This window comes from Centruroides vittatus, unplaced genomic scaffold (assembly GCF_030686945.1).
Source record: "Centruroides vittatus isolate TY-2023 unplaced genomic scaffold, ASM3068694v2 contig_3119, whole genome shotgun sequence".
Lineage (NCBI taxonomy): Eukaryota > Metazoa > Arthropoda > Arachnida > Scorpiones > Buthidae > Centruroides > Centruroides vittatus.
This window is the reverse complement of record NW_027122010.1, coordinates 71,921-96,933: the sequence shown is the minus strand read 5'-3', so window position 1 is coordinate 96,933 and position 25,013 is coordinate 71,921. Positions and strand designations below refer to the sequence as shown.

Below are 25,013 nucleotides of genomic sequence, written 5' to 3'. Positions count from 1 at the left end.
ACACTAAGAGGGCCTCTTTTAGCAAGCCCATTATGGGTTCGGTCAAGGACGGCCGAGTAATGATGAATGGGGCCTGACATATCCAGACGAACCATCAGCTGCAAAATTCCTGGAGCTTTTTCGACCCATCCGGATTCGATCCCTGGTTCCCCAGAGCGGTAGGCTGCCACCTTGACCAATCGGCGATCCGGCCTAATATTAATGAACTCCCGTCAGGTAAAAAATCTCATGAATTTCTTAGGGGTGGTCTGTACTTCACCACCTGGTCGCCCTATTCTGTGCTTAGTCGAACCTGCGACGAACTTGATAAAAAAAAAAAAAAAAAAAAAAAAAAATACAGGCCCTCTTAGCGTCTACAGGAGAAAAACAGTTTAAAAAAACGTAATCATTATAACGGGATCAGAAACTATAGTTTAATGATCTTGCTTTCGCTCATTTTTACGCAGATAACATATTATGTAATGATATTTCTATACAGTATTTTTACTTAAAAATTTGCTTTAGTTTCGGAGATGAGACTTTTGCTAACGAACGTAGCCATATTAAAGATGGCGTTGTCGAGAGTTGCAAAATCGAGGTGTCGTGCGCTCTTTCCCGGTTTTGCAATGACGTAAAGTAAACGATTCGCATCATTTTAATTGCAACAGAGAATAGAAGCGAACAGTTTTATGCTGCTTCGTCCGGCATGGAGAGCAAAAAAAAGAGAAAAATCTTAACTCTGACTGATAAACTAGAAATTCTGGCTCAGGTGGATGCGAATTTGGGTCCAAAAATTTGTTTGGCCAATCGTTTGGGTTTACCACCTTCCACTTTAAATACTATCATTAAAAAGAGAAAGTTTATCGAAGAAAATGCCGCTAAATGTGGTCCATACGCTAAGAAGAGAAAGAAGATGAAATCGACTCCTTATGAAGAGCTGGAGAACGTGCTGACGGAATGGCTTAAAGAAGCCAAGGAGCATCGTCTTCCCATGAATAGCAATCTTTTAAAGGAGAAGGCTTTAGATATAGCCACCAAACTGGGAATGAACGACTTTAAAGCTTCTAACGGCTGGATAGATCGTTTTAAGCAGCGCAATGCTCTTTATGCATCCTTGATCAAGAAGAATCGTCATGATGACGTCACAACATCTGGATCTGCATCCGTTGCTGGGTAAGTTTTTATTGTTTCCACGCTTTACTTCACACTTGTAAAATTATAATCAATAAGGACTAATTTCATGCTTGATGACTGTTAGAAAAATAAGAATGCTACAGACAATTATTTGTTGCAAAAACTTTTATATATGATTTATTATTTGATTTAGATTTACATATCTAAAATAATCTATAATACTTTTAGTATCATTTAATGTTACTTGTCAGAAATACAATAAATAAATTAAAATATTAGAAATAAAATTTCTTGTTGAATCATTGATTTTGTGATTTTAAATTTTTGAGTTAAGTTTTTATTGAGGAAATAAAAAAATTTATAGATATTCTAGACAACTCTCATATCATGTAACATTAAAAATAAAACTAAAAGTAAGGGCAGAAAAACACTTTCAGAATATTCCTGTCAATGTACAGAATAAAATTTGAAAAATAAACACCTTAATCATTACTTTCACCTCAACATTTGCAATAAAAATTGTTGTTTTACAGTATTGTGTTATAATAAAAATCTTTTGCTGAGAAAGGAAGGAAAGTGGTCTTTCTTATAGCAAAGAAAAGTTTCAGCTTTTGAAGAATCTTTAATTCAGAGTAAATATAATCATAAACATATCATTTAAATTTATAATTCCTTATTAAATTCTTTTAATAAAAAAACTTTGATTTATATATAACTTTTTTTATATGTAAATTTTTAATAATTTCAAAAAAAAAAAAAAAAAAAAGATTAATATTACCTATGGTAGCGAGCATGGTGGCTCGTCTCTGAAACAGTGGGGACGCATGTTCTAACCTAACCTATTCTAATAAATTACCCTTATTCTAATAATTTGGTTGGCAATAATTATGGTAATTTATTAGAATAGGTTAGGTTAGGTTAGAACGTGCATCCCCACTGTTTCAGAGACGAGTCACCACGTTTGCTACCATAGGGTAACGTTAACTAAAAATATATATATATACACACAAGCTTCCAAAAATAAATGCAAACCATAAAGTGTTAACTTCAATAAGTGCAAAAATAATTACAAAAATAAACCTATAATTCAACAGTCAAAATAAAATAAAAATCACATTATATTCCAAGGTTAAAAAGAAAAACATGTTTGGAAATACTTTGATATTAACCAAAATTACTGGAAGTCTTTGTGAAAGAAATTCTATTAAAAGTAAATGCAAATACTGGCCTGATTTTCTACAAAAATATTAGTATTTTGCACACATTATTAATCAAAATTATTATAACATAACTAGTTAGAACATCAAACTTGTAACTAATGTTAACCCAATCAGAGAAAAACAACATGTCACCAAAATCCATAATAATAAGTAATTACAATACAGCTTCAGCTCTCTCTCTTTTTTTTTTTTTTTTTTTTTTTTTTTTTTTTTTTTTTACTCTATTGGTTAGTCAGTTAAGGGTATACTCTGTGTCTTTCTTAGAATCAGCTTTTATTACCTATTACCTCATGCTAATTTACATAATGTTTTACAACTTGTAAATATGTTACTGAAAAACTTATCATAGTAACTTATTATGGGAGAACACCTCCTTATTTATTTATTAATTGAAATTAGGACTAAAAATAATTTTTATGGAATGCAATTCTAGTAACTTCATCAATTTGATTATTCATATGAGCAAGTAAACTTGGGATGCATTGAGAGAGCTATTGGGATTTCTTTTTTAAACAAAACAACCCCTAAAACAAGATAGCTGAAATAAAAAAGTAGTGTGAATAACAATAAGTAAAAATTTTTATTTTACCTTATAATTTTTTTTTATCTTTTCTATTTTTCTGTATATTTCTTGGTAATATACTAAGAATTTTGTGGTTTATTTTTTGAATTTTAACTTTTTCAATTAATAGAAACAATAGAATTATGTTCAGTTAATTATCGTATCAAACTATGACTTCTAGCAAAGAAAAAAATTGGCATTTGATTTCCATGTATCGGTTAATATTTAGAAAGAGCTGTATTCTTAGAATTCATCATAATTGAAAGTGTCTAGAAGCCAGATTATTTATGAGCTGTAATTAAGCTAATTATTTAATAATTAGTTCACTTATAGCCTGTAATACATAATAATAGCCTGTAAACAATCTGGTTCTTGGATTTACTGTATGACAAAGAAATTGGGTGCTAGTTTTAATTATACTGATATAACCAAAAATAAATTGTTTTTAAATTTTTTGCAATATTTTCACATACAATATATTTTGTGTATTAATAGATGAATTCAATAATAGAATACAAATATTAGATTTATATAGTTGATTAAATGTCTATTTTACATGAAACACTGTCATATGCTTATTTATCTTCAAATAAGGATACATTCATTCTCAATATAGATCTTAAATGATATATTCATTTACTTGGTAATACCCTGCACAAAAATCAATAACTGGTGCAAAATAAGGTTAAACATCTGAGGAAGAACTTGGAAGGAGTTAAGAAAATGTGTGTTGTTTAACGTTATCACCGGTTATTGGTTTGTGTGCATGGTATTATCATTACCCCAGTGTGGTTTGCAGATATTCATTTACTTGGGCTATCCATTAACTAGATGTACAGTGTTTTTCAGCCAATTTTGATGATCTCTCTCCCGTTGTGTACAATGTACTTTTGGCAAACTTCTCTTTTTTTAATTATGTGTACAATAGTTCACAGAATCCCCCTAACATTAAAGAAATGACTTTAGAAAATATTTGCAGAATTATTAATCAATAATTTATTCACATGACTAGTAAGTAGGCTCATAAGAACAAATTTGTATGCCTCTAATACTACTAAAAAAGTTCACATAGATGTAGTAGTAATGCTTAATTCTCTTCCTCCCCATTGTGTATTATGATGTATTTTTTGTGACCTGTTGTAGTTTGTCACAGTGTGGCCATATGTTCCCTACCATGTTTAGAGTTAAAACTATGATATTTGAACTGGCAGCCATCATATTCTTATAATGCATTTTTAAACAGGAATAAAACCTTTTATTAAAGTCACATCTTTCTATATATGAAAATTTGTGTCTAGAATTTACATAGGATGGATGATTTACTTAAACCTGAACACTTTAATACTAGCCCAAACATTAGCAGTACTTCTCAACAATGGTCTCGTTAGCATTGAACTTTTGAGAATTTCGTATTGTCAACAGAAATAGACAGCATGAGGAAATTTATTTTTCTTTTTAATTTTGTTGGCTTCCTAGTCGACTCCTATATAACAGAGTGCTCAGGATTTGAAGATGCCATTAAATTCCCTTAGATTTATCAGCATCTTTTAGAAAGTCATAATCTAAAATTTGAAGAAGTCTTATCACATGCCTGCAGTTTTGAATCTGCATGTATCCAAGTATCTTCTTATATTCAGTTGGAAACTTTTGTCTCTAATACTAGCATGGTAAATGCTATTAGGATTTCCACTCAAAAAGAGCCTGTGCAATATGATCTAAACAATCTTGAACATATTACTTTGTCCCTGTACACATTTGGCTGCTACTGAATGGAAGTGGTTATATGAATTATCTTTGCAATAGGTGTCCTGTTTGAAATGAAAATTGTAACAAATGCAGAAAGAGAAGACACTTTTCTAGAGTATGTAAAAAGAAGAAAAGTAAACCAGCTATGGCTACTGTGATTCTGGTAACAATTGCTTCTACTAGCCCTTTGTGTAGAGCTATGGTAGATATACAGCTAAACCATATTTTAACCTATGGTCTAGTGCAGGAGTCGGCAATCTTTTATGGTTGCGAGTCAAAATCAATCAAAATGTGTGTATTAAGAAGACGTTTCGGGTCAGTAGTATTTTCATTTTAAAACAGTTTTTTTTTGGTAAATAATAAGATAAATTTTATTGAGAAAGTAATTACAATACACTTTAAACTTTAAACATAGAAATTAAAATTGTAATTCTAAATTTATAATTCATATTTATAATTCAAAATTATAATTATAATTATTATAAAAACAAACATAACTGAATGAACTTTATTTTTCTCTTCAATATCAATGGCTCCCCTGATGCTGAACTTATGATGTCAATTTAGTCAAGTCTGGCTTATAGTTAGTTGTCTTAAGATGAATACAAACATCTGAATTTTTGGTACTTAAGCTGTTGCTGTTCTTATTAAAATAAATTTCATGTGTGAAATATTTGCTCATATTGCCGCGACTCACTTCTCGCGGAACTCCTGTCCTCACGCGCCAGGTCATCTACGCGAATATAAGTGCAAGTGCTCAGGTTGAGCAGCGTTATTTTCATCTGGCAGCGGTTGTACGTTTATCGAAGTGAATAAACATCTCTTTGAAATCCTCACGTCTGATTGTCATTCGTCTACGCGACAATATTTATAAGTTGAACTGAGTGCAGACAAAATGGCAAAGCCAATTTTTTCAGAGATGAAAACTTCATAGGAAGTGATTCCCAACATGTTGATATCATGAAAAGATCATAAGCTCCTGATTTTTCCAAATCTTTCTGCAATGTCTTGAATCTATCTGTCCATAATGCTGAACTTCTAAAATCAATCATTTCTAAACTAAGATTGTCAACTTTAAGATATTGAAAATACTGCAAATCAAAAACAATTTTTTTCTATTTTGTCAGGCTTTATTAAAAAAGTAAACATTTCGCTGTGCTTCTTAAGAATTTGAAATTGACTTTCAAGTTCACTTTTAATGCACAAAATCTAACTTTTGAACATATTAAGATTGCTCTCATGAATATTTTCTTTTTCATGTTTCCTTTTTAACAAGGGAAAGAAACAAAATTCTTTGTCTGTTTCAAGTAATATTAATTTTGAGTAAACAAATGCTTACTGGAACCAATTAAATAAAGTAACATAAAACAACACCTTTCAACAGTCCAGCACAACGTTTAATACCTTAAAAACATTTTCAATCATTTTAAGCGATCTTCTTCAGTTATTCTACCGATGAATCGAACGAGAAATTTGAATTTACGAAAAACAAAAGTTCAAAATGCGGCTATACATTTAACAGTAACTTGCAAATGCGTTCTTAACAAAATTACAATAAATATAAAAATAAAATAACAGGTATAAACAAACTAATTAAAATTAACTAAAAGTATACACTAAGTAAATATTATAGCAATTAATTAAAAATGCCGTCCATGAAGATGTAAAGGTTAAGCCAATTTATCATAGAAAGACTTCCAGGCCGAGGACAACCTGTCAGCATCCCTATGATTTATGCACCGTGTGGTCATCTGCACCTTGTGAATTTCTACTTTCTCCAGGTGTTTCACCGCTCACGTGGATCTTGTAGCCCTAATAATTGCTGCCTGATCCCAGGAGACTGTGATATCTTCTGTTTGGCAAACGCAGCGAGGACTGTACTGTCAATGTTATTATTCACTGAGTATTTATGCTCATCAACCCTTTTCTTCAAGTTCCGCATAGTTGCTCCTATGTATACCAGGTTGGAGTTAAACCTAAGATCTTTTAACGGTATAGAGCAGGAATGGCCAACTTCTGTGTACATAAGATCTACTTTTTATCTTAAAAATGTGTTGCGGTCGACTTTTGTCATAGGCATAGTCTAAGTGGGGAGGTGGAGGTGTGAAATACTATATTTATACACTGTGTTTCAGTACGAGGTTCACTGCTTATGAGTCGAATCATAACTGCATGCATACTGTTGCGTTCGGTTACAAATATAATACATTAAGTCAAGACATCGCAAGCGATTGACCAAAATTGGCTTGGGCAATCAACTGGTCGATCGCGATCGACTTGTTGGCCACCCCTGGTATAGAGTATATTCCTGCCAGGCTATTACGTTTATATCTTCCCTTATCATTTCTTAAGAGCCTGTACACTGTAGGATTACACCTATTAGCACAACATTTTTAAGATATTAAAAATGAGGTGAAATTTCCTTATTTGTCTTTTAGGAGAGGTTAATGTATCCACAAGGAGCCTCGCACCTTGAAGGTTTACGTATTACTTAAAAGCCGTGAATGCGACGAAAAAATTTTACTCGTCATAAAACGATAAATAGTTTGCATTTTTATGAATAAAAATTTGACAGTTTCAACTGCTTTATATTTTATAAAATCCACCTTCTTGCACCACCAGAGGGCCTCGCGAAATGTACCTTGCCCACATCAAATTTAGGTTTTGCCCTGCTACTGTCTATGGCACTGATCTGTCTGGACATTCTGTGGTGATACAACACACATTGTTACATGAACCGCTGGTTATGGATCAATCAAACTATTTGGAGCAGCATGTGTGAGAGCGGCGATGCATGTGTAAGTGATACTTTCTTGAGATTCTTTAAACAATAGGCAGTCTGTTAGTGCTGGTCAGTAGTATAGTCCAAATTCAATATGAACATTTGTTTCTTGAAAATTTGATCACAATTTAAATATTTATTTTTAATACTGTATTAGTGATATGTCATCGAAAAGAAAATGTGTTGTATTATCATTAAAAGACAAATTGGATATAATCAATGCTTTGAAACACAGTGAGTCTGGACATTCTTTATCTAATAAATATGGTGTTGGAATGTCAACGATCCCAGATATAAAAAAACAAAGTGAAAAAATTATAAAGTTTACTAATTGTTTAATGTCAGAAGATGGAACATCAGAGCATAAAGTTACAAAAAATCAGGAAATGAAGAAGTTGAAGAGTGTATGTTTATATGGTTCATACAAAGATCATCTGGACAGCCAATATCTGTTCCATTATTGTGTGAAAAAGCAATATTTTTCAATACAAGATTAAATGGAGATCCACCTTCAAAGCAAGTTTGGGCTGGCTTGAAAAATTCAAACAATGACATGGTATCAGGGAACTTGAAGTTCACGGGGAAAAGCTTTCTGCTGACATACCTTCAGCAAACACTTTCATAGACACATTGAAGGTGTTCGTTGAGAAGGAAGGATTCGACGAAGAATTTATTTATAATGTTGATGAGACCATTTTAAATTGGAAGAAACTACCCAACAAATCTTTAACATCAAGGCATGAAAATACTGCACCAGGGTACAAAACTAGTAAAGAACGTCTCACCATTATGGTGTGTGCCAATGCAGCAGGCAGACACAGACTCCACTGCTTGAAATCAAAGAACCCCAGATGCTTTAAAAATATCAGAAGTTTTTCAGTTGAATATGACCATCAAAAAAAAGCCTGGATGAATGGAAAAATTTTTAAGCAATTTATTCTAGAAGCAATTTATTCTAGAAGTGAAAAAGTATCAAAACTCCATAGATAAAAGAGGAAAAACATTATTACTACTAGACAATGTACCATCCCACCCATCTATAGAATGTTTAAACCAGATTGATGAAATGTTTATGGTAGAATTTCTTCCACCAAATGTCACATCAGTAATACAACAGATGGATCAAGGTATGATAGAAACAGTAAAATGCTTTTTCATAAAATAAACAACCATTCAAACTTCAGCAAAAATTCTTTAATTTTAAGAACGTTCTTAAGATTAAAGAATTTTTGCTGAAGTTTTAATGGTTGTTTATTTTATGATATTGTCTCTTCAGTAAGCAAGTATAGTTTTATTTATTCAGTAAAATGCTTATATAGAAAACAGATGCTTTGTCGATTATTGCTAGCAGACAAGAATAACGAAGAAACAGTTATCAGCTTCCATAAGAAAACAAATTTAAAAGACTGTTGCTACATGGCAGTAGAGAGTTGGAATTCTATAAATGTATCAACTTTGAGAAAATCATGGAACAAAATTTTGAAAAGACCATTAGTAAATTCCAGTAACACAGTAGAAAGTGGTATAGGAGGCATTCCAGAAGCAATAGCACAAATTTCAATATGTGCTGAATGTGACGAAGAAGATGTATCCGAGTGGTTAAATTGCAATGTGAACTATCCTGGATTCCAAATTTTGAATGATGAGGAAATAATTAAAGAAATATCTGCCTCAGATGAACAAGATCGAGAAGATGAAGAAGAGATTTGCAAAGTAAGAGATATTGGTCGTACACATTCTGAAGCTTTTCAGTGTTTAGATGTCGCCATGAAGTGGTTTGAGAGCCAAGAAGAGTGTATGTAACTCAGGACAACTTACATATTTTAAAAGTATTTGCGATTTAGCAGCTTCAAAAAGAACAGCTAGCTTTAAACAAAAATCGATAATCGAATTTCTTAATAAAAAATAATTTAGTATTGAAGCTATATGTAAATCTAGACAAATAAAAATTATTCATGCTGTATGTATATGTCTTTCACTGTCAATTATTATTTTTTTTCGATTATCCGGATTTTCCCTTATTTGGACTATATTCATCCCCAATTAGTCCGGATAATCAAGGTTCTACTGTATAGTAGTGTTGTCACTGTTTCTTGCCATGTTTAGGGTTGTAACTGCAATATTTGAACTGGCAGCCACCATGTTTTTGTAGTGTATTTTTAGACACAAATAAAACTTGTTAAGGTCATATCTCTCTATATACAGCGCCCTTCTTCTTTAAGCTTTGGTGAGGAGCCATCCATTAATTACATGTACGTACATGTAATTAATGGATGGCTCCTCACCAAATTTTAAAATTTATTTGATATTATTATTATTATTGGCTATCAAATGTGAAAAATTAAATATTTAGTGGAAAAGAAATTAAAATTATTTTTATCAAACTTATCAAGTCTGTCTATTAAACTATATTTTTTGAATTTAATTACTTAACTGTAATATTTTGTTCAGAAGACTTTTTTACTAATTGCTGTTTGTAGTTACTAAAAAATATGGAACATTTTTCTGCATTTTAAGTTTTTTCAGAAATGTAGAATTGATTGACTATTCTGAGTCTAAAATCATTTAAATTTGAATTTGGAACTGTTTAAATATAATGCTTATTTGAGCAGTAAAGTTATTATAAACATATTGGGATTTTCATCCTAGTATTTGAATGTGTTTCTGTAAGAGGCTAATGAGATTGAGCCAAGTTTATCTCTTAAATATTTACTATTATGAATCAATATTCATAACAGTAAATATTTCAGAGAAATCAATTGTTCTAATAAAATCATTAAAATGATGCAATGGAATTAGTGACAGAGAAATAAGATGCATGACTCTAGACCAGTGATTCCCAAACTTTTTCAATCCACTGCCCCATTGTTCCATAAAGTTATATCTAACTCCCCCAAGTGTACTCCAATGCCCCCTAACCCATTTTCTCTTGTGTGAGAAAGGCTTGGAAATATTCGTAGGAAAACTTTTCTGTGACCTTCACACTTTATGTCCTTACCATATGTTGTTCTCAGCATCTGGAAACCATTAAATGTAATGTTTCTTTTTACCTGTTTTACAGAGGAAAGGGAAAAGCTATCAGCGATCCCAATATTTGCCTATGGGTCACTGTTCAGTACCTTGCCACCCACTTGCTTCTTTTTGCCTCACTAGATTTACTTACTGCCCGTGGGGAGCAGTAGTATCCACTTTGGGAACCACCATCATTATTGATGACTTTTGCCATTTTTCTGGGCAACCTGTCAATTCCTCTTGAATAAAATTCTGGTAGTTTTGAATCAAAAAACTCCTGGTTGAACTCCTGAACTTGGTCAACATTTTGGAAGTGCCCTTGTAAAGCATTGTGCTGTGCCTGGAAAAGATGAAAATCTGTTCGTGCCAGGTCTGGTGAATATGGTGGATGAGGCAAAACAGACCAGCCAAACTCCAAAATTTTTTCTTGTGTAATCTTTGCTGCATTGTCATGCAAAAAGGTGACTTTTTTTTTCCTGTTAACAAGTGCAGGATGGTTTTCTCGAAATTTTAGCTGAAGCTGCTCGAAACTGTTGAATGTATACATTTACAGTAATAGTTTCATTTTGTGGCAACAACTCAACATGGATAATTCCTTGATAGCACATAACAAAATTTTTCTTCCATGCACCTTGGGCTTGGGGTCCAGTTGAGGCTAATCATCTTTGTCAACCCATTGTCTTTTTTGAATGACATTTTTGTAAGTGATCCACTTTCCATTGCCCATAACAATTTTAGGCAAAAAAGGTTTCTCTTTATGCCAAGAAAACAAGGTAGCAGCTATCAACCTTCTGTCAGCTTTATTCCATTCACTAAGGTTATGCAGAACCCAAACTTCCAGCTTGCTCACGTTTCCTAGTTTTTTGAGTAATGATTGATGATTGATTGGGATGTGTGCAGCTTCTCTGCTAACTCCCTCATTGTTTGCTGCAAGTTCTGTTCAGTCAGAACCTTTAAAATGTTGTCATTAAAGTCTGAGAAGCAGTCTGATCTTTCTTCATCTTTTAAAAACAAATCACTGGAATGGAATTTTGTAAACTACTTTTGAAGTGCTTTTTTATTATATTATTGTCAACTAAGGACTTATCATATTAATAGGACTATTATACTGGTATGCCGATTTTTGGAAAGGAGGAATTTTTATTCAGAAAAAATAAATTTTTCTGAATATTGTATACAGAAGTTATTTCACTTGAAGGGCACTGTTTTGAATGAACATTGTGGTTTCCATGCATTGTTATTCCTGCAGAACAGGAATCATGTTAATATATGGGAAGTGATAAACATTTAACATGACATTTACAAGAAACTGTGACCTATGCAGTCATTTGTTTTCAATATGTCATCTCTAGTGATGGATAGATTATTCAGAAAGTTTTATCTGTGCCTTTCTATTTTGTATTTGCAATGCCAATATGGTAAAAATTTGAACTAATACTTTCTTTGTTAAATTGTTTCTGCATTTTTTAGATAAGTACCGGTATCTATGGATTTTCACAATGATACTCTATTCCAGAGACTCTGAAATAAGAAAACTTATTTTATAACCATCTGATATATATATATATATATATATATATATATAGAGAGAGAAATGATAAAACATGATTATTAATAATTTTACTAATAAGCTTTATTTTCATGATTTAATTATAAATATTTAAAAGATGAGTATGCTTTTAATATGATGCAGTTAATTGTTATAGAAGTTCTCATTGCATTTTTCAGATCTGTAGAAGTAGAGGAACCTAACTGTACTGATTACACAGAGATAATGAAGTCAATGTAAGATAAATATTTTTAAATACTTCAGATTTCTAAGTTAATTATAAAATAAAAACACAAAATTATTTTAGTTTAAGTAATACAGTAAAACCAGAAAGTGAGCAAGCAGAACAAAATGAACAAGAGATTTTTATTGATTTGCAGAGTAATTCAATGTAAGAATTTTACTATTTATTGTTTTGTTTTAATAAAAAAAATATTTATGTAAAGAAATTAATATATTTCTATTTGAAATATAAATTAGGTCAGTGATAAATCTGTCAGAACAAGATGCAAATTGTAATGACTCTAATGAAGAAAATATAATGTAAGATTTAATATAAATATACTTTGAGTTTAATTAGAAATTCTTAAGATTTGTTTTGATGATAATTAGTATAAAGTCATTTAATAAAAACAGAACTAAATTTGGTGTACATAAACATTTGAGATTTCATACTGTATTAATATGAACATTTTATTGTTGAACTAGATCAAGCTATTGTATATCATAGGATTATCATTTCCGCATTATCTTGAATTAAATATATTTTCAACAAATTGTATATAAATTCTTCTTGTTATTTTGTTAATTCTTTAGATTATTCTTTCACAAAAATTTGATATTAGATATTTCTTTTTGTATTCTCCTCTAATATAAGGGATGAATAAATTGTTTTCTCTTAGTTAAGAAATTTGTCTGCAGTTTCATTATTTAACAAAACTGTTAACTCATAGCATAAATTTGATATTTTTTGACAAGTAATAGAAACATAATTCTATGGTATATTAACTTTTTTTAATGATAAACATATAATTGTCTATCATAAAATAAAATTATAATAAAAGTATAAAATTGGAGTCTATAATAGAGTATTATAAATTAAAAAGTATTTAATAAACAGGGTGATTTACTGGTGGCATTTTTTTTTCTCAAATACCATTGGAGATAGGAAAATGGGACTAATTACCAAGTTTATAGAACAGATGGAACAATTTTACTGATCTTAGATGATCTTGAAAATCATCAGGTTTTATCAGAACAGAATAGGTTTTTTTTAAATTATAAAAGGTACTCTGAGCCATTATATGGATTGTATATGACAAAATAAACACCTTTTGTAATAGGTTATATCTTAAACCTAACAATTTTTAAGATAGCCAGTTTCTACTAAAAATCTGATTTTGCTTTTTCCTGAAAGTTTCTATTCTGGGAACTAAGTTTATCAGTTTAATTTACACAAAGCTTTACATGACAAATGATAGTATTGAAAGTACATTTCAAAATTTATTTAAATTAGATGATTAGATGTTCCACTCTTATTGCTGAATACGTTTCTTATTATATCAGATATAAAACAGCTAAATTTTTAAATTGTTTTCAGTCTGTTTCAAAATAAATGGAAATCTATGCTTTTTTGCATTAGATTTATATATTAATATATTAGTATTCTGATTTATTGTTATTAGAATATTTTGTAATTTTGTGCTGTTTGCTTATTGTTTTATTCTATATTTTTATATATGATTTTGTTTTAGTTTTTATATGTTCTTTTAAAAATACAATAATAATTTAAATAGTTTTATGTTTTCTTTCTATTTTTCTTTTAACAAATGCTAGGCATTTTTATTGTTATCTTGATAAACGTAATAAACTTGTTGGAAGTATTTATGTTGTGTATATTGAAATGCTATTAAAGAAAAGTCTGTGTGATTTATGCGAATACTGAGTACAAAGAAACTGGGATTTTCAAAAACAAAATCTTTAATTCGCGTGATAAGATACAGGAACTTGTAGGATGCCAGCAACACAAAAATAATCTCTCCCCGACAAGTAAATATATACATATATACAACTTATAACTAAACTTATAACTAATTATAACTAAATTAGGATAATGGGAAAAATATAGAAGAATGAAGTAGAGGATATAATGAAAAAGAAAGGGGGTATTTCGGTGCGATATATACGATATTTGGTGGATCTCTTCTCTATCACGAACAATGTTAATTTTACCACTAGAACGTAAATTCCTTGACAGACAGGGACAAAAATACACTTGAACTTCCTTTTCTCTTTTCGGTCCTAATTTTCCTCCTTTCCTTCGTCTCTTTGTTGTCTCCACATGGTCCCAAAAACGTGGTGGGGATCTAGTCTTGGAGCCTCCTTTCTCCTTCGATTCTAGCCAAAGAATGACCACTTCGTCCCCGTTCTAACCTGAGGGCCGCATACCGTCCATTGTCCTAAGAGACCACTTGCTGTTGAGCCGTTACGCACCGGTCAGGAGAAAATACCAGGAAGGGAAGATAATAGTACTAGGAAGAAGGAAGGAAAATATATTCTAATATACAATAAAATATGTTAGACTAACTAAAACTATACATTACAATAATGGTGTTTAGCCACATCTGTTTTCCTTAGTAGCATTTTTATATATTTCGAAAGCAAAATTGATAAATATTTTTGTTTTGTACATTTATATAGCATCAGTTTTGGATTTTCTTAATATCAAAGACAATTATATAATGTTAAATTACAATAATAGATAATTGTAACCAAAATACTAAATAAAATATTTTTACAATGCTCTCTTCTAAATAAGTTTACTAAAACAAAAGTTTATCCATAACTTCATTTATTGACGAATAATTCTCTCTTTAATACAACATAAACATTTAATTTAACTTAGTAATAAATTATAAAAATTAATTTGATTAACAATAATTATGAACATTATGTAATTTAATTAAATTTTCTCTGCTCCTCTATTGTTCCTGAGTTTTTTTCCTATATTTATACAAAAGTTTACTTTAAAGATTTGAGTGATTTTTATTTAAATAAAGTAAAATTTATAGCAATTTTCTATGCAAACACAACACAAAATTTGTAATTAATTCATAAATATTCTTGACGTAATATGCTATAGATATTCTGAGATAATTATTTGAAAGAGAATAAGTTTCTATCACTGTACAAATATAATGTTATTCTATAAATAATATAGCTAGAATAGTCTTTTTAAATTCAAAGCCTATTTTTAGTTGATTATACTAACTTTCTACTATGATCATCATCAAAACCTCATTTTTTACTTCTTTAATAAATTTAGTTGTGCTAATGGAGATAATTATTTTATTGAGTTAAGTAATTTAATTTAAAAAAAATAGTATTTAATTAAAAAATAAAATCAATTTTTTTCAGATCCACGAGTCCAATAAAACAAGAAAATTCACCAGATGAAGATGGTGAACCTGATATTTTATTAAACATTCAAAATAATTCAATGTAAGCAAAAATTCTTAAAATTTTAACTTTTTTGTTAGAAACTTTATTTCTTTTGAGTTATGTAAAAATTCATTAAATTTTGATGTAACTCAGTAAATTTTACTATGTAAAATTCTTTTAAAATGTTTATTTAATATAATGACAATGGAGATTATGTTCTTCAAAACTGCTGTGAATATTGAAACCATAAATATGACAAAGCAAAATATGTTGAATCAGTACGGTTAGATTGAAAAAATAGATGATATAGAAAGTAAATCATAATTCCACATAAAAACAAAACAAATTCTATTTTGTTATAAACTAAAAGATTAAAATGATTATTGTAGCTTACTTATTTATTCTTAAAAATTTTAATTTGTGGTTTTTCTTTTGTTTAGAAATCACAACAGTTCTTAATGTTCATTCTTTTATTCCTCTTGAAATTTTAAGACTCTCTACCTACAATCTTACATTATGTAAAGCATTATTTTCTTAAAATTTTGAAATTATACTTAAGAAATATGTTTTTCAATATTCTTCATAATTTGCAGCAATTTTATTAAATATTATTTTGTTTATTATTAAAATCTGTCAAAATCAGAGAAATTGCTTAATATCTTTAAGCAAAATGAACTACACAGATTAATTAGTTTATAAATAGCCTTCATCATGTTTAAAAACCTGATGAAGGCTTATTAATCAGGGCAAAAAACATTAGTTTTAATTAAAAATTAATTGCTGGAGAACTGTGTAAGGTGTATTCAGTGTCTTTATATATTGTGTAGTTCCAGGTGTATATAAAATTCCATTACTAGATACTAGGTTCAATCGAAACCTTGTCTACATAAGTTTAACAACTAGTAGATCATTAATGATCAGAATAAGCAAGCATGTGTACGACATCTCACAAATGAATTATAACATTCAAAATAATTCAATGTAAGCAAAAATTCTTAAAATTTTAACTTTTTTTGTTAAAAACTTTATTTCTTTTGAGTTATGTAAAAATTCATTAAATTTTGATGTAACTCAGTAAATTTTACTATGTAAAAATTTTTTAAAAATTTTTATTTAATATGATTCTGGTCCAATTTGCTAGTGTGTCTTGGGTGTCTCTGTGTTGGGATGAGGCTAAGCCCCTCCACATCACCTTCAATATACAACAGATAAGAATAACTGACGCTATTGAAATTTATAAAGCAATACTCAAGGAAAGTTGTATTAATAGTAAAGAAAATATTGCAAGTATGGCAAGCAGTCTTGTTCCCTCTTACAGTAGCAAACATTAATACAATGTTGTAAATTTTGTCACTACAATCACCAGTCATTAATAAGTGTGTTATGATGTTTAAAACGTTTTGTCTAGTCTATCTCTCCAATCATATTATGGAAAGTTATGCACATATTTTTTAAAAAATTGTTATTATATCATATTTCATTGTTATATACGTCACATTTATGTTTTGAATTTGAATATTGTCATGTGGCACATAGAATGTTTAGTTTTTTAAAAAAAGCTGCTCAAATAACATTTGATTTATAGAGCAGTATATATTAACCTGACAAAGATCTCTGAAAATGGTCGAAAACATTAGATTTAATGTAAAAAACAATAAAACAATTTGCTAGAACCAATGTGGAAGGTTTCTGTGAGTATTTAAATCTTTTTTCCAGCTTCTGAGGTGTTAAATTAAATCAAATATCTACCTCACGTTAGTAGATATTTTATTTTATTTAATTATACCATGGACTAAAAGCAATCTTTGTAATAATTTCTGAGGTGTATTTTTAGAACTTTAAAAACTTGAATTGATGGAATTTGAAGATTGAATGCTATTATGTTGTCAAAATTAGCAACTTTCATTGGATACATACTGACTCACATTGATGAATAATAACAGGCCTGCCAAGCTCTGGAAATGGATTCCTCATGCTTGTAATTGATACAATTACCCTTTAATGTAACTTTAAAAATTTTAAGGCCTTCATATCTCCAATGTGTTTGACTCTTGCTGTCATCCTAAGAGTGTCATGTTGCAGCAAAGGAATCACTTCTTCATCTGAGAAGAATTTTAGTTCTTGTTGAGCACAATGGAGAATATGGGTATGAAATTGTTTAATTTTTCTAATGAGCTTACTTAAAAGTTTTTGGAATTTTGATAGAAATTATTTATATATTTTATTTTAAAAAATGTTGAGGTATAATCAAGGAGGGCAGTGGTGATTTTCTTATGTGCTATTTCATACCCATGTTTTTAACCTATTTCAATAATGACCTTTTTGTTGAGCCAATGTGTACTAAGTCCCTTTCTAAGTCCCACCTTTTATTCCATATGCAAATTTTGTACACTCCAGGGGCTCTGTGTGGTGTGTGTTGGTGGGATCTTTTGCATTTTTAAATAATAGGTGTGATAAGGACTTAGTATAAATTGGCTCAATAAAAAGGTTATTATTGAAACTGGTTAAAAAACACAGGTATGACATAGCACACAGGAAAACCATCTCTGCTCTCTCTGTTTACACCTTGGATGAAGAAGTGATTCCTTTGCTGTAACATGACACTCTTCTCAGGATGACAGCAAGAGTCAAACACATTGGAGATATGGAGGCCTTGAAATTTTTAAAGTTACATTCAAAGGTAATTGTATCAATTAAAGCCACGAGAAACTTGTTTCCAGAGCTTGGCAAGCCTGTTATAAACTGTCAATGTGAGCCAATATGTATCCAATGAAAGTTGCTAATTTCGACAACATAATAGCATTCAGTCTTCAAATTCCATCAGTTCAAGTTTTTAAAGTTTTTGATCCGTTTACATTAGCATTCCATTTTAGAACTCAGTTGTTCCTGAGGAAGGCCTTTGGTGTAGGTCAAAAATGCTTGAACGGTTTTTTTTAATGCTGCTGGATTGGATATAAGGTTACTGAAATGTATGATACATAGCTATTGTCCAGTTTAAGTATTTGGTGTTAGAAATATATAAATTTATTATCCATTAAGTGTGTGTCTTGACTCCAGAAACTACAAATTGCATGTTGAAAAAGTGAATTCAAATAAAATATACTTAAGATAAAAATATCAAAAATTGTTTAATTGCTTCTTTATCTATTATTCCATTACTTTTGCTAATCCTCTGTGAATAAGAAGGTTTTAACTCTGCCAGTATAGAAAATACTTGTAAATACCAAACTGCAAATGTGTGAAATGCATGAACAAGAAATGCTTATGAATATGGAGCTTCTACTGTATATTAAAAAATATGAAAGAATTTATTTGCTATTGAATTGAAAATTAATGAAATATTATTTATGAACCATTATTTGAAGTGAAAATGAACCCCATTATTTGGTTGAAAGTAGAAGAGATGATACTGTTTTTTTTCTCAAAAAATAGTAGTAATAAATTAAATTGAACAACTGAAGTGTTTTTGACTGGTGTGCTTCTTCTCTCTCTCTCTCTGTAAATTGCAAACGTTTTCGAACCTCGTTGGGTTCTTCCTCAGGTGTAACGGAATTCTGTTCTACAAATTTAAATATCCTGTCGAAGTTGACCGTTGCTTTAGAAAAAACTGCATTCTGGAACGCTGTCGCGTGTAGCCAATGTCGTCATATTAGACTTGCACGATGAGAGTATAGTGCTACTTCAGGGATCTGTTAAGAAAGGCTTCCCAAGCTGATGATAAGTTGACTTTCTTTTTAAAAATTGATACAGTGTGTATTGCGATTTACAGAGAGAGAGAGAGAGAAGAAGCACACCGGTCAAAGGCACTTCAGTTGTTCAATTTAATTTAGTTTCACTCCGGTGTTTTTTTCTTTATACTTTAGTAATAATAAATACTAAACAGTAAGTAATTTTAAATATATATAAAGATGCAATGAATATTTGGTTATCCATTTTTTGATGTTTAACCAAAACATCTGATTAAGTCTGAATTGTACATAAAATACTTGTTATACTGTATTAATTAGACGATTAATGATTATGATTTTTCATATATGCAACTACAAATTCTTAGTAAAACATACAGTAGACCTCCTATAATATGGTAGATAAGTTCCGTGTTATATGAATACGTGTTGTACGAGTCACTTAAATACATGAGCCAATCACTGCCCGGCACACGGGCAGTGATTGGCTCATGTATTTAAGTGACTCGTACAACACGTATTCATATAACACGGAACTTATCTACCTTGTTATAGGGGGGTCTACTGTAATGGCAATATTTTTTCTTCACATTTAGTAAAGTATGTTAAGTAATCACAATTCTAATTACAAAGACAATGTTTAATAAAATGATTTAAATTAACAAAATTTTACCTAAGCATTTAGGCTTATTTAGGTTTTAAACATCAAAAAATAAAGTTTTGAATTTAAATAGCATTCATCAGAATGCTATTTAAAGTTCAACATTGAACAGTATGTTACAGTAACTAAATTTATAAACAAAAAGAAAAAAAATGTAGTTATATGTAAATTCAATAATAGGAAACCAAAAATTATAGAAAATATAGATATTAATTAAGCAGGTACAATAAAGATTATAATAACTGAGGTTAGAAATGTTTTTCTGTGCTTTTCTACCTTATTTAGCAAGTTTTAAGTTTTACAGTTTTACCCCTTTGTTTTAAATACTTTGTTATTCCAGTAGTCATTTTTAAATATCATTTCAGTTTTATCAGTTTGTACAATAAGGATTGAAGAGAGGCAAATAGCCCAAGTGCATTTTCATTGTACAAAATAAGCACAAAATTGCTATAAAATAGTAAAATAGACTATACTTCCAAAGAATGTGATAAATGAATTAAACAATTTATTAATCAGGTGTTAGTACCTGATTTCAATCATTAATGTGAAACTGTTATTTAAAAAATCTATGATTTTCTGTTCTGTATTTAAATTAAAACACAGTACACATTTAGTTTAGAACATAAATAAAATGAAAACTTGTCTGTTTCAGAAAAAGTATCAGTCATGGCAAAAATTAGCCATTTCTTGTATGTTTTATTTTTTAAAAAGCAAAATTAATTTAATATCACAAAATATTAATCTTAAAGATACATTTTAAATTTAGTCATCAGAATGCTATTTAATATTTTGTTAACATGTTTTAGAAAATATTTTAATTTGGTTAATCAAATTAAAATCAAATTTAGATTTAAATGCAATAGTGAATTAAATTAATGAATAATAGATAATATACAGTAAAACTTTGCTAACTCAAATATTTCTTTAACTTGAACAAAATAAATCACTTGGTAGTTCTCAACAGAATAGCATAGGGATTTAACATCTTCAATTTGATTTTCCTTAACTTGAATTTTCTCCAAGTCAAAACTTTTCACAGTCCCCTGACATTGATTTGTGTTACTTCAACTTTCCAGACTCAAATTTTATTATTTATTCTATTCAAAGTAATCCTAATTATCAGAGTTTTATGAAATTTCAGATAGTTAATTGTATCTATTGCCCAACACCCATTTGCAGACAACTTCCGGTCAAAACCAAGAGAACCTCTCACTTTATGACAAGATGTACCTGCAAATCTGTTCAATTCCATTAGTTACATTGATCATTTTGTTGAAAGGCTGTTTAAAAGATTTTTTATATAAAGCAAGAGAAGTAAAAATACAAATTATTCAGAATTGGCATTTTTCACTCTATTGTTCTCTAACTTGAATCATCTGTAACTCAGTTTTTTCCTGCCTCTTGGAGCTTCAAGTTAGAGAATTTTTATTGTAATAATAATAGTAATTATTAAAGACTTTTAAATTTAACAGTGTTTTGTAGATCATACAAGTGAAAATGAGTGTCTCAGAAATGGCAAACAGAACACTTGCCTCTCTCTGGGATCAAGTAAAAAATTCCACAGATTATAATTTTAAAAATTATTGAGATATGTAATCTTCGATCATGGATGCTTTATCTGTCTTTTTGTGTTTATACAATAGTATATTCTATAATCTACCTGTGAAAAAATCCCCCCAAAAATTATTAAGATTATTAAATAAAAATTTATTGATGTAATTATTTATCTCCAACTTTGCCCCTCCCTCTGGAAAATGTTCTGCAGATACCCATGCAAATGACTATTAATTCATAAATTGTCCCTATTTTCCCATCTCACATACTTCCTGCTCTCGTATTCTAGGCAGCTGTTAGTTAGATTTGCCATCCTAGAGTTTGATGTCTCAAACAGATTTTTGGTGGTTGCTATTATTATTATTATTATTTCTTTCTTGCACAGACACAATGTAGTGATGAATTTAAACACTAGGCAAATTTTTCGTCGTTTATTCAGTTAAAATTTGCCTAGTGTTTAAGTTCATCACTACATTGTGTCTATGCAAGAAAGAAAATATAAAACATGGTTTCACCAGAGAAAAAGGAAATTATTATTATTATTATTTCTAAAAGAATACTTACTATTATTTAATAGATAAAATATGAAAAAGTATGAAAAAAGTTAAGAAAAAATGAGAACAAGAAAACAAAATGAGATTATCTGCAGGACCACTTCAATAGTAGCCTATATTTGGTAATCCAAATAAAATTTTGGTTGCCTTAGACAATTGACAACTGCTAATTTCATATCATGAATAATAAATTTATATGATGACTTACTTATAGAAAAAGATGGTATTTTAGGAATTGCTATACATTTTAACATTATCTTGTTAGGAAAGGATTGTCAGTTTGGTATTATTTTTCTTTGCATTTATATCTCCTATATGCTCCATTCTATTTGATTTGTATTAATAACATTTTAGCTTCAATATAATAGTCATTTGTTAGCACTGACTAAAGGAATTTTATAAGCTCCAAGAATCTATTTTTTATTATAGTTATTTGTAAGGATGGCAAAGCAGCTATCTAAATTGTATTTAAGTACAACAATTTATAAGTAGAAGATATTTTGGAAAATGTCTTTGAATCATTGACCAGTTTTTGGAAATTAAGCATGCTGAATTTATTTTAATTAACCTACAAAAAATATTAGCTTATATGTATCTGGATACAAGCAAGGCTGTTTTTATGATATTCAACTTCATTTCTAGTAGTTGCTTTGTTGAAGTGTAAAGGAATGCTCTTTTAAGAATGGAATAGATAGTAGCATCTAAATAAGGCTTACACTGAAGAAGCAAAAATTAGAAATGTATCTGGAAAACAGATGATGTCTGTAATTAAATGTCCTACTCTAGGCTTGATTTAAGAGATGTTATATACAGCAAACATGTTTGACATTCAAGATCAGTGTAACTTCTAATAGGAATGGAACAATGTGATTTAATGGAGTTTGAATATAAGATGATAGTAGGTACCAGAATAGCAGAGATCAATATCTTGAGAAAGTGGTTAATGTATCCTGTATTAGCAAGTTCAAGAAATTTATTGGAATTTGTTTTTCTCTTGTTGGAGAAAGTAATATATGCTTTAATGGAAACTAAAGTCTGTTCAAAAGAATTAAAATGTCCTTTCCAAGCTATGAGACAAGTATGTCATCTACATATCAAAAATAATCTAAGGGATATGTATTAGTAAAGCTGGGTTTATATGTAAAGAGTAACTCATTTAAGACTACTTGTAGGTAAAATTATATATGAATTATCAAAGGACTTAACTTTCAAAAAGTGCCATTTTTTTGAAATTAAAGTCTTTTATTGATTTGGAAGTAGTTTGAAAAACAAATAAGCTTTATTAATTTCATGATTGCAATATTTATTGTGTAGGTAAACTTGAATGCATCTTATGCTTTTTAGCATTATTTAGTCTTTATTGTATGCTCTTAAATTATTTGTTTTCTCTAAATTTTGCTTTACTGTTATTTTTTAATTGCTGTAATGTGTTGTTTGATTTTTAAAAATTAAACAGTGTTCATCAAAATTTTCTTTTGTTTCTTAAAACCTGAAAACTGAAGCCTAAATGCTTTGGAAAAAGTGCTTTTTTAAAGTTAATTTATAGCTTTTTTTTTTAATTAAATGTTTTCTTTGTAATTAGAGAGAAACAGAGAATTGCAGTTACTTAATGTGCTGTTTTGTTTGTTTTATGTAGGACCAATTATTTTTCATATAAAAAAATTTTGAAAAATTTAAGAATTATAATAGACACCTATTTTTATGATAAGGTGTATATATATATGTGTTTTGTTATGATTATATAAAGTGTCATATTTTTTTTGTTGGTCATCTTAATTAAAAGTTGTACAATTCAGTTTACATTTTCAAGAACAAAACCATAATTTATGATGATGAGCTGATAGAAAAGCTCACATAATGGATTTTCAAGAACCAATGAATTCATAAAAGTGGGGATCTATTTTTATTTTTCCTAAAGAATGTAGATCGATATTGTTATTGGGTGTAATTTTCAAATTGCAGACCTATAGATTCCTTCTGTTATTCATATGTCCTTGCTTAATCTTGAGAACAGAGTTAGACAGATGAAAATTGAGACCAGATATGGAAAGCTTGGGGGACCAGAGATTGGATTAACTGTATACAAATTTTCAGTCTGGACTGGAAATCTTACAATTTTTTAAATTAAAATATGATTAAAAATTGTAGCCTGGCATTGTGACAATGTCACTGTAACTAAACAATTCTTAATATTAATATTCAGCAGTTTTAATACGTAATGCATATTTCTAATTGGCTTAGTATCAGCTCAAAGTTTTGAACTTGTAATGTTACAAAAAATAATTTTAATATTTATTCTATAAAAGTGAATTTAGATAATTATTGACATTTATTATTTTTTATAAAGGTCCTTGGAAGACTTAAGTGATCCAGAAGAAATATTACCAGACAGCTCTAATCAGACATCAAGTTATAGTTAGTAAATTATAAAATTTGATTAATTAGTTGAAATTATGATTATATTAAGTATATGTTGATTTTTTTTTTTTTTTTCAGATGTTCCTGAAATTAGTAGTAGTTTATGTCTTTTGAGGCATAGAGAAAAACTTTCCAGTATTGATGAAAAATTTCTAGCTACACTGATGGAAAATTCTAGAAGTTTAGCACTTCCCCCTCAGCTAAGTGCTACAGAGACATTTTTTGCAAGTTTAGTGCCTTATGTTGAACAGCTGTCTCTTTCTGTCAGGCTTCGTCTTCAAGAAAAAATATTAAGAATGGTTCGTGAAGCAGTAGAAGAAAATTCATGACCTTTAATAGACACATGAATCACAAATATTTGAATATTGTTGTCATACATTTCAAATAATGATTTATCAGTGAGAATATTCTTATTCTTTTAACATTTTAAAACAACATCAACATTTCAAGTGTTATCATGACATTGAAATTCATGTAAAAGTTAAAAATTTATTTATTTTTTTCTGATTTTTTATCTCTTTTATAAAATATTAGAAAATCTGTTATGTTTCATTAATGATATATGAAAATAATTTTTATTTCGTATGTGTTTGATTGTATTATTTATTTTTAGAATTGTATATACAATAATAATACAAATTTTTATTATCAGTATTTGTAGAATATTTTAATATTCACTGATATGAAAACTTTGTATAGAACAAACTTATCATTG

The 25,013-nt window shown here is 29.3% G+C and overlaps 1 protein-coding gene across 3 annotated transcripts; it reads left to right on the top strand.

Annotated features, from left to right (window-relative positions):
• Window positions 1-559: 559 nt before the first annotated feature.
• Window positions 560-24,800, top strand: LOC136973231 (major centromere autoantigen B-like). 3 transcript variants are annotated; one of them, XM_067267936.1, is made up of 7 exons: window positions 560-1,152; window positions 12,164-12,220; window positions 12,292-12,375; window positions 12,465-12,527; window positions 15,402-15,485; window positions 24,228-24,295; window positions 24,377-24,799. In XM_067267936.1, the coding sequence occupies exons 1-7, from the start codon at window positions 686-688 to the stop codon at window positions 24,625-24,627; spliced, it is 1,074 nt and encodes a 357-aa protein (XP_067124037.1). In that variant the 5' UTR covers window positions 560-685; the 3' UTR covers window positions 24,628-24,799. The 3 variants fall into 3 exon arrangements, with proteins under 3 accessions (XP_067124037.1, XP_067124038.1, XP_067124039.1); XM_067267937.1 differs by lacking the exon at window positions 12,465-12,527 and having other exon boundaries at window positions 24,377-24,800; XM_067267938.1 differs by lacking the exons at window positions 12,292-12,375; window positions 12,465-12,527 and having other exon boundaries at window positions 24,377-24,798.
• The last annotated feature ends 213 nt before the right edge of the window (window positions 24,801-25,013 follow it).